Source organism: Temnothorax americanus, unplaced genomic scaffold (genome assembly GCF_048541705.1).
Source record: "Temnothorax americanus isolate GAGA-0224 unplaced genomic scaffold, ASM4854170v1 Scaffold2, whole genome shotgun sequence".
Taxonomy (NCBI): Eukaryota; Metazoa; Arthropoda; class Insecta; order Hymenoptera; family Formicidae; genus Temnothorax; species Temnothorax americanus.
Genome location: NW_027509338.1, coordinates 2,809,718 through 2,822,342, shown reverse-complemented (window position 1 = coordinate 2,822,342; position 12,625 = coordinate 2,809,718). Strand labels below are relative to the sequence as shown.

At 39.7% G+C, this 12,625-nt stretch overlaps 2 protein-coding genes across 2 annotated transcripts; one reads left to right on the top strand and one right to left on the bottom strand.

Moving 5' to 3' along the window:
• Positions 1-5,948: 5,948 nt before the first annotated feature.
• LOC143897002 (flexible cuticle protein 12-like) lies at positions 5,949-7,216 on the top strand. Its single transcript, XM_077405273.1, has 2 exons — positions 5,949-6,097; positions 6,771-7,216. Exons 1-2 carry the CDS (start codon positions 6,086-6,088, stop codon positions 7,152-7,154), a joined length of 396 nt encoding a protein of 131 aa, XP_077261399.1. The 5' UTR covers positions 5,949-6,085; the 3' UTR covers positions 7,155-7,216.
• Positions 7,217-8,011: 795 nt separating this feature from the next.
• Cpr17 (cuticular protein 17) lies at positions 8,012-12,079 on the bottom strand. Its single transcript, XM_077405269.1, has 2 exons — positions 11,831-12,079; positions 8,012-8,997 (listed from the first exon to the last, which is right to left on the bottom strand). Exons 1-2 carry the CDS (start codon positions 11,840-11,842, stop codon positions 8,548-8,550), a joined length of 462 nt encoding a protein of 153 aa, XP_077261395.1. The 5' UTR covers positions 11,843-12,079; the 3' UTR covers positions 8,012-8,547.
• Positions 12,080-12,625: the final 546 nt, after the last annotated feature.

The window sequence follows — 12,625 nt, the reverse complement described above, 5'->3', positions numbered from 1 at the left end:
CTTGACGTTTAATTTATGTCAATTTCAAGGTTTTTAATTGCTTATACGATTCGGGAATTGTTGACGAAATTGTACATCAACCGAGTGTTTCTTTAGAAAAATCTACGAATTGATTAAAGAGTTCGTGAGTCTGCATAAAAAATCTTTGCCGAACCTGCATGATGCTTCAGCTTCAAGAGCAATAAGAAATCCAAATTTTATGAATCGAATTTTACGATCAAATTTATGGTGTCTTTTGCAAAATTTTTACAGCGTCTCCGCTACGCTGTGTGGTCATTTGCAACTAGAAATATTAGTGCATTTTTATAGCAGATTATTAATATTATTTCTTAAAAAAATGCAAAACAGATCTGTCCTATTTTCGTACGTCAAGTATTTTTGGGGATAATCTTGATTTAAGAGAAATTCACGCGTTATTTATGTTCGATCTTTAGCATTATCAGCTTCACGCACCACGAGAGACGCAACCGAAACGTCAGTTTGAGTCCTCTAGCTGATTTCTTGTAGGATTTCTTGCCGATTTCTACCTGATTTCTACCGATAAAGCAGAATTGGGACTAAAATCTCCAGCGGAGCCTTATATTTCGAATAAAAGATAGTTATAGAGAAAACAAATGAAATCGAGTATGTCTCATATCGTCAATAAACTCTACGAGTCTCCTTTCTCTTTAGAAATTGAGTATATAAACGATGCTGACAATAATCATGATTGTGTTTGTCATATCTGACGCCGACTGGATGTTAACGATCATAAGAAGTCAGAGAGTGAGTGAAAGGTACCATAGATCGCGCCACGAATAAAAAAAGATGCAATTTTAATTTATATCTATGCTAATAAGTCTATTTATGCATAATAAAGTTGCATATTTTTGCAAATAAAATCATAGACCGATGAAATTTTATTTACAATCTATGTATGTATAACATATTTAAGCTATCTCAAACAAATGAAATGAATAAACAATTAATGCGCCGATTTCCTTATAGAATTATAGATCATAAATTCTCACTCTTATCTTTAGGATCTAAAAATTAGAAACAGAATTAACACCGAGTAATTCTAGTCCTTAAGTTAGGAAAATTAGATTTTATCCGTTTCGATTTAAAAGCACATCTCTCTCACTCTCTCTTCCTCACCAAATCGCGAAGATTATCTCACGTCTTCATCGTCTTACGCTCAGCGATATGATGTGCGATTTCATAGGATATATCTAAGAAACTATTACAACAGAATTAGATAATTCTACTCGTTAATTAAGTTAATGGAAAAATTGAACTTTATCTGTTTCGATTTAAGAGCAGATCTTCCATCTTCTTTCTTCATTAAATCGCGAAGGTTCTGTCGCGTTTTCACGTTCAGCGATACGACGTGCGGTTTCATATAGGATCTAAGAAACTATTTGAACAAAATTAGGTAATTCTATTCGTTAGTAATAAAAATACAGCTAGTAATAAAATATGAGCTTATCTGTTTCGATTTAAAAGCAGATCTTTCTTCTTCTTTCTTCACCAGGTCGCGAAAGGTTCTCTCTCGTTCATCGTCTCGCGTTCAACAATGCGACATGTGTGATTTTATAAGAGTTACGCGGGCGCCAGATCACAAATTTATACTGATGCATGATGGGACATTTGGATAACGGAGGACTCGCTCTCGCGACGGACTGACCCGCGCGGCGCCGCGTGAAACAAGGCTTTGTATTCCGCGTACATCGATAATTTCGCGAGGTGTCATTTTTCATCACGCGCCGGGTGCGCCGACCGAACACACACACGCCGGACATGTCTATCCGCGAAGCATCAGGTGATGAATTGTCATCGCGGCCCGCCGCGCCGTTCGCGGCTCTTTAATCATCCGACTGCGTAACAGTTCGTTGAAGCAACTCAAGTGTTGTTTGGCTCGTCATGCCGCCGTGAAAGTAAAAATGCCAGTATGCCGTATAGTATTTGGGTTAGCGGGAATGGTCTCTCCGCGGTACGAAATAATGGCGTGTCTTACTCCATTACTTACTCGAGGAGCAGGCGAAACGAGACCTCCGAGCGTTGGTCAGTCACGATTAATTGGCCGCGTCTCTGTTTTTGCGATAACTCGATGCAACGTTGGAGTAATGAGTATGATAATTACTCCGTGGGATAACGTCTCTCGTGAGTCTCGTGTAATATATTGCAATGTATTAATAAACATATTAAAATTAATATATATTAATTTTCATAAATCGTAAATGTCATTCTTGCGATAATTGCTCTACGGAGATGACCCAATACTCCACTGACTTCGATCTGCTGATCTCGCGATTAACAACGAACGCGATCGTACGGATTTTCGCGAACGGATCTTGTCGCGAAGTGAACGGCGTATACGTGGCTGGACGTTTATTCGACGATCTTGAAATTCAGCGAACAATCAATGCCGAAATATATTAAGACAGCTGCGCATCTCGTTCATTTTGCGTCACAATCTGCGCCGGGCCGCCGCGGGACGATTGCGAATACGGTGGATTAATTTAACGAGCTTACGTATCCGCGTCTTGAAATTCGGCAAAGAGAAGACGGAGAAGACTAACGAGGACGGAGTACTGGCGCGCAATTAATTTGGAAATTAGAGACCCACGTGTACGTTTAATTTCATTGCAAAACACATTGCGAGGCGCAAGGAGGAGAAGAAGGAGGCGCGGCGGATCTATCGAGATTCTATTATGACGACGTCTATAACGTTGTTGGCTCGCGGTGGATCCTATAACTTTCGGCCATTCGACGAGATCGGTGGCTTTTGTGTGTATCGGACTTAGGTCAGAAATCACCCAATCGCAATTGTTACGCAGCCAAATTATCTCCCGGAGATGATAAATATCCATTGACGAAATAACCTCGACGTTAAATAACGGCAATTAGAAAGACATTAGGTAAACACTAATTATAATAGCTATGATTCATATCCCTCGTCGATTTAGTACAGCGGTAACTCATCTCGATGCCATCGATGCGATATATAGTTCCGCCAATCATTGTGTCCTTCGCGAGAGATTCGATCGTTTCTTCTCTAATGTATGGTTCCTTGCGAAATAAAGATAACGCTTTTTTTGCTTTTCACACTGAGGCGTGTATTTTCTACCGTATAATATCTGTAATTCCAGTTTGATAATAATGACATCGTTCAATAATTTCTGACGAGAACACGCGTGTTCACACGTGCCCGAAGGCCGCGCGCGGTGGCCCGCGGGCGGTGTTACTCAAAACCGAAAGTTACCGTCGCTAAATAATATTATTAATTTTACGATACCATCGACGTGCATGTTGTAAAGCTCTCGAGATGAGCGTGTTATAATGCGTGTCTACAGATAACTCACAGCTCCCTATAAATAATTTCTCTCAAACAATTACTGGCGCGAATGTCTGTTGAACACGCGCGCCGTTTTCGTCGTTATTTTCTCTCTATACCTTTCATTTCCCTTTATCTCCAGTTTTTCCATCTTCAGATTGTGTATCTTCCGTTGATTTACTTTCTCGCACATTTGCGTAACGCGTAAAGCTTAATTTATTACAGGAATATTTTTTTCTTCTTTTTTCTCTTTTCTCTTGTATATAATAATATAATTTACGCAATAATACATTTTTATAAATTACATTCGGTATGCTAATACACATATTTTTTACATATTAAATAATACTTTGAATAATGATTTGATGATGAATTATAACTAAAAATAAAGTAGGAAATTCGATAGAGAAGATATCAAATTAGAGATTAATTTCTGGAAAAATATATATAATTGAACACAACGGTGAATATATATATATTTTTTTTTTCGTACTGCTGGGTTATATTATATAATATTTCGATTACAGATTATATAATATTTCGAGCAAAATAAAATATATGCGTTTAATGCACGCATTTAACGCAGAGATACATGCCAATTGCATTCGATAAGTTGTCACTTCCCGCTACACCGGTTAACATATTTTGCGAGCCACTCGGCCATGATTTCAGCCACCGGAATAAACGCGCGGAATAATATGCTGTTCGACCGAAGCAATCTGTAAATAGTATGACCAAGCGAGAGATCGTGCCGTTGCGAACGGTAGCAACGGATGGTTTGACAAACCTAATGATCGCTCTTTCACTTGTGCCGCGAGCGTAGGCTAATACTTATGTATACCTACTTACGCGAGAAAATTAACGACACTTACGTGTTCACGAACGACGAAGACGATTCGTAGGACACTCGCTGTACTTTCGGAATTCCTGGCTTAACTGACATGCGCGAGACGTTCGTTCGTTAACTAATATTCGAGAGAAATATCGCGAGCGTTGTACAGGAGCAGCTTCAGTAGCCAAATTTAAATATGATGATTTATATTGCAATTGATATCTTATACCGCGCTGTTTTTAACATATCATGAATACGTGGATTTCCCGATGGTCACGAGTTGTCCTTTAGCACAGCTGTATCAGTCTTTTTTATATTCCAATGATGATGTGTTCATCATCGGCAGTTGCAACTTTTTGGACAAAAAAACTCTGTCATGACGTCATCTGCTTTTAGCAGCAGTTACGATATTTTCTTTTATTTTGCATTTTTTAAAATCTCATGTATAATTAAAGGACAGATTCTTTTTTAGTTTAAATGTATATTCAGAAATATCAGAATCGTTACGTTTAATCGTGATTGACGTAATAACTGTTGTAACAGTTACAAAAGAAATTATTTGAAAAGACTTATGGCATTGTATAAAGTTTCTTTCCAAATGGATATGAAAAATTTTCTGCATAATTAAGGTTTGAAAATAGGCACTTTACACACACATGATAATCAAAATGAACGCTGCATTGCAAATTAGTTATATAGCGTTGACAGATAATAAAAATGCAAACTATGAGAAATAGTAAAAAGATAAATTTCTGACTGAGAAATGAGATCATGTTTATCGATAAAAATCATAAAAAACTTGTGGCATTATACATTCTTTTTAAAAATGTTCTTTAAATATAGATAGAAATATTTGTCAGCATAGGTAGATATTCGTTTTTTAAAGTATGTAAAGAATTTATATATAGAGATATCCAACTCGTATATATATATATATATTGTATATATATATATATATATATATGTAGGTCCAGAGGTATGTTCCGGGACTGTTTACGTTTTTTGAAATGTACAGTCCTGGAATATAACGCATATATATGTAATCAGATTCAAAAAACTGTCCCGAAAAATGCCGTAGGACATCAATTTTTTCCAGGACAGTCCTGGAAACTGCCAAATGTCCCGGAATATACCGATATCAAAAATAAAAGTCCCGGAACATACTTCCAGACCTACATATATATATATATACAATAGTGTTAAAAAAGACAATTAAAAAAAATCGGTGAACTGAGGTAAATCGCTCTCTTTATGGAATAATGTTTCTCAGAAAAATATTTCTTATATGTAAAGTATTTTGTTTTAATATGTTTTAATTATTATATATATATTTTGTGCAATATATATATATATATATATATATATATATATATATATATATTTTACCGCTCGCATTGATATCTCACTCTTGATTATACATATGACGTATCCTCACACATTTGCGGTAACTTTTAAAACGCGAATTTTTATCGAACATAATGAGCGTCATATATAATTTCTCCGGCAACTGTCGTGATTTTCAACCGCAAATTTTACTGAAGCTAAAAGTCCACGCTATTTTTTCCACGATGACAGGATTATTTTGTCCTATCCTAAGCGGGTGAGTTCACCTCTTTACTAAATTGATACGCCGACCTTTTGCGGTTTTAGGCACATGTATGACCTCAAGTCCTCCAAGAGAAGAGCAAACGTGTGCGTGTGTGCGCGTTCGGCTCATCCGCAAAATTCGGATGATACTGCGACTTATTCGAGTGGGGGAAACGAACAAGGGGACCCAGGGGATGGAGGGGAGCCTAAATAAGGTATTACCAGAAGGTCCCCGAATGTTCGGATGGAGGATATATAAAGCGGAAGACGTGCACGAGATGTTAAGTCAGTGCATGAGAAGCTTCCGAGTTTGGCAGCTGGGGAAATAAAATATATCTTTTTCTTTCGACATGAATCCATTGGTGAGTTTGAGTTTTTGTGCGGATAAAAGATGTTACGTAACGCAAGTGGCACGAGATACCCATATAGACGCATGATCTCGAATCTGCGATATTTTTGTAATTTGAGTGCCTTTCGATTGAGTAAATCGATCAAAGCGATTTGTTTTGATCAGACAATCATAGTGCAAAATTTTAACTTGAAAATATAATCAAGGATCTTTGTTATGTTAAATTATTTAATGTTTACTGCTCACAAACCGTGTAGTTAAAAATTTAAATTAAAGTTAATAAGAACGAGCGTTATAACAAATATTACAAGGTATATAATCAATGCAAAAAGTAAGTCATACCATTAATTTGTTTTCTACATTTTTTCTTTATAAAATTCCCTTCTAACAATAAAAAGGTATTTAACGTCAAAATTTTACGTAGACTGATCAATATATTTTATTGTCATATATAACGGATATTTTAAATTATTAGATGGAGATATAAAATGCTTCACCACACATACTATGTATTTTGTAAAATGAGAATAAATTATGTTGATGATATTTTTGCTTATTCAATACTCTATTACTCATTTTAGTAAAAATTTTTGGGAGAAATTTCCTTTATTCTAACGTAGAAATAAAATAAAAGTTTAAAAGTAAAATACAGACTCAAAGCATTGCGTGATTCTTTGTCTTTCCAGGTAATTGCTTTGTGCGCCCTCGTGGCAGTGGCATTCGCCGCCCCCGTCGACAACACCACTCTGATCCCCATTCTCAAGCAAGCTCTGGACGGGCCCAACCCCGACGGATCCTACAACTACAGCTACGAGACTGGTAATGGAATTCAGGCTCAGGAAGAGGGTCATCTCAACAATGTCGGTACCGACAGCGAGGCCCTGGAGGCACACGGCAGCTTCAGCTATACCGACGCCGACGGCCAGACCTACCAAATCTCGTACGTAGCCAACGAGAATGGATTTCAGCCAGAGGGTGCTCATTTGCCCACCGCGCCCCCGGTACCACCTCAAATCGCAAGGGCCCTTCAGTACATCGCCGAACACCCCGAGGAGAACGAAGAGCACTAAAGAATACCGAATAAAATTGTGTGACGGAAGGAGGATATAGGATTGGCGAGAGTCAAGGCGAGTCAACTCGAGAAAATGGGACGATCGGGAGAAACCTGGCGGGGAACTGATCGTGGTCATACCTGAGGATTGACGGGATATTTAATCCCCGTGTAGATCGACAATTTTGACAGACTCGGTCCCTTCACGTCGTAATTATTTCTATATTTATGTGCGCCTGTATAAATTTCTGTAATTTTTTTTGTACAATATCTGTATTAAGGACAGTATTTCAATGATATGCTGTAAATAAATTTCGTCGATGTGCAAATCTTGTTGGCCTTCATCCGGGGTGGAATGAGTAGACAAGCGAAATGTTCGGTTCATTAATCACGTTAACGATATTTTTAACGAGAACGGCGTTATAGCGAGGCGTTGGAACGCTTATGAAGTTATGGAAAGTTCGGCGCGTGGCGCGCAAATATTTTGGAGCACGTGCGTCATTTTTTTCAAAAAAACTATTTTTACGATCTATTGTTTAATGGAGATACAACGCAACAATATCTCGATAATGAATAGTGGTAATGATTAGCGTCTCCATGTCGAATATTAATCTCGAATATTAATCCTTTGACATTTTGAGCTACGTTTTACGTCAAAATAAAATTCCTAGGCGCAATTCCATAAACCAGATAGCAATAAGTTAATTTGCAAAGAGCACGCATTATTTAAATGATCAAGGACAAAATTTGCATGACTAAATTATGATAATGCGCGTATAAGAAATGAATAAATGCAGTCCATTTATTGCCTTCGCTTATAAGGTAAAAAGGTAATAAATATAGCTTAGGAATATAACGGTTGTGCAGACTAGAGACTTGTTCGACAAAACTTATATTTCGAGAAAAGGCAGGTACATGTAAAAAAATGTGAAGTGCGCTTAAATAATCTCAGCTCCATCAGTACTCACTTATTTATATATGCCATTGTTTACATACGCTTGAATGTATACATATACCGAATGTAGATCATTCAGTTCAGTTCTAGACACGACAATGACAAAAAGTGACAGAAGACAAATGTGTTTATATAACAAAAAAGACGATTTGTCTCTTTAGAACGGTCTACCATATGCGTTTGATTATGAGATCATGTGCAAACTACGAGAAAGCATACGAGAATAGAATGGCTCGCTATTATCTATTTAGAACCCCCCCCCCCTGACACGGGAATGCTGTAGCACGTAAAGACGTAACTCCCGCCAAAATACATTTCCACGGAGACAGTACTCTCGAAGGAATTTCTATATAAAAGTATACAATTTATTATTAAAAACATCGTATCGTATAAAGCGGCAGGAGGGACGGACTTAACGCTAGTAACGTTGCGCGAGCGCGCGCGCGCGCGCGCGCGTTCAATTTCGTTTATTCGAGGATAATCGATATTGACGGTTGTCGCGGGGGACCGCGTTCTGCGTCGGATTGTCCTTCTCGATCGGCTCCGGGGTGGTGGGCTGCTTGGCGATCCACTCGAGGGCACGCTGGATCGCCGGTGGAATCGGCGGCGGGGTGGGAATGTGGGTGCCGGACACTTGGGTGCCGAACTCGTCGGCGGTCCAGCTCATGGCGATCGGGGTACCGTCCGGCGCGTTGTACTGCACGGAACCCTGTATCAGCTGCGTCTCGTCGGAGGTGCCGGCGTACTTGCGGCTACCGCTCTCCCGCTGGAGTATACCGCCCTCGGTCTCGTAGGAGAATGAATAATGGCCGCGGGTGTCGCCGAGATCGCGCGAGTAGCTCACGATCTTCTCCGGGTCCTGGAAATACTGTTGGCCGTGGGCGAACCCGAAAAGGGCCGCTAACAACTGAAAGCAAAGAAGTGAAAGTCAGAGTATCTTCTGTTCTTATATCTGAGAAATTGTCTGTATATTAAAAATATATCTTCGCGAGTCTTGAAATCGATTAGCGTTGGTTACCCACATTTCGCTAAAATTTATTATGACTCAGGACTCGCTTATACGTTGTAAAATAAAAGATTGAGAGATTAATGAGAGATTTGTGGCAAATGGTTTCTTGTACAATGATTTGATCGATAACCTTTTTAATCATTCATGTTGGAAGTAATACAAATTCGTTTTCACAATTTGTTTTTAAATTCGCATCAATCGCTTTGTGCGCATTCTGCTAAATTTGCAATTTTAAAATTGGAATTCGCGCAATTTTAGATTAAGAAGTTTATCCGCAAAATAATGATTCGAGGAGTTGATTGACGGTTTTTCGGACGCTCTGTTACCGAGTTAATTACATCATCGTCGTAAATGAATAATGGACAAGGCGTTATTTTCAGGATGAGCCGACGATGACACCGGGCGTCCTTCTCGCCGACGGATTCGCGCTGTTTGAGTTGATAAATATGCAGACTTTCCGCGACGAGCGTTTACGATCACACTAAATTCACTTTTATAGACTTCTCGAAGGTGTAAAGGCTGCATAAAATATAATCGGGAACAAATGGCTCGCGTTATCTCGCAAATATCTCAATGGGCAAATTCGCGAGCAAATTAATCGGAATGATTTCGTCCCAGCGGAGCGAGAGATTGGCTCGATCGAGACGTGCTGTTTCCATTTCCAGGAGATATACTCGCAATGTTGGTGACGGTGCACGGAGAACCGGCGCGCGTCTACACGCCAGGTGCTTTAATCCTCGTCATGTAAAGCCGCCGGGAGATACCTTTCCCCGCGAAAGGTCAGGACAAGATGAATGTGTCGGTAGGTAGGTCACGATTGTGATCGGTAAGGGGAACGGGAGGGGTACCTCGCGCTAATGACGCCTTATTACGTTGCTCACGATTGAACGTGACTTTTTCCCATAGACACAGTCTTCGATTATTAGCATCCGGTGACCGAGACCGATTCGTTTTGTGCCGGTTTAGTTGGTAAGTACATTCCCCGCCACCATTCACCGTGCGGCGCGAACAATCGCGTTCTATGTAAATATTGTAAATGAACGCCGTTAGTTTGATATGTGATGAATCATAATCCCGTAATATTAATATTATTTTAATTAATATTAACAATACTGAGGATTAATAATTGCAATTTAGATTCAATTACCGAATGGATTATAGAATAAATTATATAAAAATAAAGTATTATTCAAGTCTTTGTTATTAAAAAAAATGGTTTTTAACGTTTCAACGTTTCTCAGTTTATATTTTACAGTATTTTGCACTTTTGACATTCTATTGTGATTTTTATTCGCTCTCAAGGCGCTTTTTATACGTTGATATAAAGTATATGATCAAACTCGCGTGGGAAGCTAACGGGATTCGCGGTAACATTGTTGATCAACAATAATATCGCTAAGATACCGAACAGATGCCTCGATCGATCAGCCAACTTGTGCTTTCTACATCAGAGAAAGTGAACAATTAGAGAATATGTATGTAGATGCAAATTAACGGCTCGTTCGTCATGGTCGGCCGTCATCATCGGTGCAAGATTCGCGCGACAATATTGCCATTATCCGAGCCTCACAGATTTAATGAGTTATGTAATTTAAATAGATTACGCAATGTTGTAATGGCTTGTTTTGCGCCGCGTAACTTTCGTATATGCATGATACGATGATGAATAGCCCATACCGTACGCACACGTAACGTTAAATCACGCACGGCCGCTCATAAATATGTACGGGCGATCAACTTCGACTTCGATTTAGAGAAATCAATGATCGAACGTGTTTATTGTTATGGAAATTAAATGCACGGAGTGTGACTAATGCGGAAATATATGCGAAAATTGAATGCGTTCTCCATTTTTTTTATTTCGCGAAAGACTGTCGCAAAGAGAAATTATTGCGCGCGTTTTTATTGACGGTTTTTTTTAACCAGACGATTTATCGTAACGGTAAAATATAACGAAAGTAGACCGGCATGAATAAATGACTTTTAAACAATAAGTAAAATGCATTGTTTAATAACGCCAATCTGGGATGTATATAGATTAATGATAGCGAAATGAATACGAGCTCGAGGTAATCTATTTTACCCATATTGTCAAAGTTTAATGTAACGCTTAATATTATATGATGCAGGATCAAATATAAAATATCGCGTATATTTTACATCCGTATGTATGTAATTTATGTGTATTTTTTCGTGACCCAGATACGCAAAGTCTCGTAAAGTTACAAAAATGCAGTGGCACATCATACTTTATCTGTGCTACACATAAAAGCTTTTCCTTGAACAGAGTCCCAGTAAAATTGCAACTTATACTCATGCACATGTTACGTGAAAGTTAGCTCTCCATGCATTCGTTAGAACAAAAATATTATTACATCTTTTCTACGTAAAATACATACATATTTTATAAATATCCGAACGAGAAAGAAAGAAACCTGGAAAAACTTTATCGAATTTAATTTTATTTTTACTTTTTGATTACAAACCGTATCGGTCATATTCGCCATATAGAGAAGAAAAAATACTGATAAATATTGATATTTTCCTATTTTATTTTTCTTGCTCTTTCATATATTAGTCGTTCAGCGCGTTATGTTTATCGCATATCGAGTGGACTGTATTACAATTTGGAAATCCAAAAGTTTATCATCGGAAATGAATCAGGAAAATTTTAATATTTTTTTGATTTCACATAGGATCCAAGACAGCCTTCGAAGAAGAGCAGACTTACCAGGGCACGCATGCTGCCGGCTCGACGATGATCGCGCGTTTATATACGACGATCGCGGTACGCGAAAGAAAGAAAACGAGGAGCGTCCCGAGCCGAGTGGGTGCAGCGCGTTCGAGCGGAATAGACGACGTTAGACAAATGAAAAAAAAGAAGGCAAGGCGGCACCACGAGCAAGCGATCACATGTAGAGCTCTCGCCTCTCCCGATGGTTGCCGGCGTGAAGTTCGCGAGCAACTCTTGGACCGTTGGGGGCAGAGCCGACCTTTATACCGGCGCAGTCCACGATGCGGAGACGCCAGCCTTTACATAACCCGGGAAAGTTTATTTCGGCGCGGCCGTCTGTGCGTTGCTCCCTCTAAGAGAGCTCTAGATCGGGAGCTCACGCCGGGAAGCGGCTCTCGACGGCACCCCCGCTTGGGGGGCACGCACGGGTGTCAACCGTCGCGGCACGGCGTGCGGTCTCCACCTGCGCCCAGCACCTGCGGAAAACCTGCAAGGACCACCTGCAGGCACCGGCGCGCGCAATTATACTCCGCGCTGGAGATTTTCCTCCTGGCGGCTGCAGCGACGACGACAGTCCGCGCGGCCTGTATAGTTTTCGCCCTTACGTAATGACGGAGGCGACCGCCTTGCGCAACCCGCGGACTCGGACACGGGGACTCGGCGACTTCTCTTTTTCGGTTTGCGGCTCGGGGCGATCTCGCGGGATCGTCGTCGCTCGCGCGCGTCGAGGAAGAAAGAAGAAAAGAAATAGAGAGAGAATGAATGAACGAATGAAGTCGAGAGAAAGAGAGA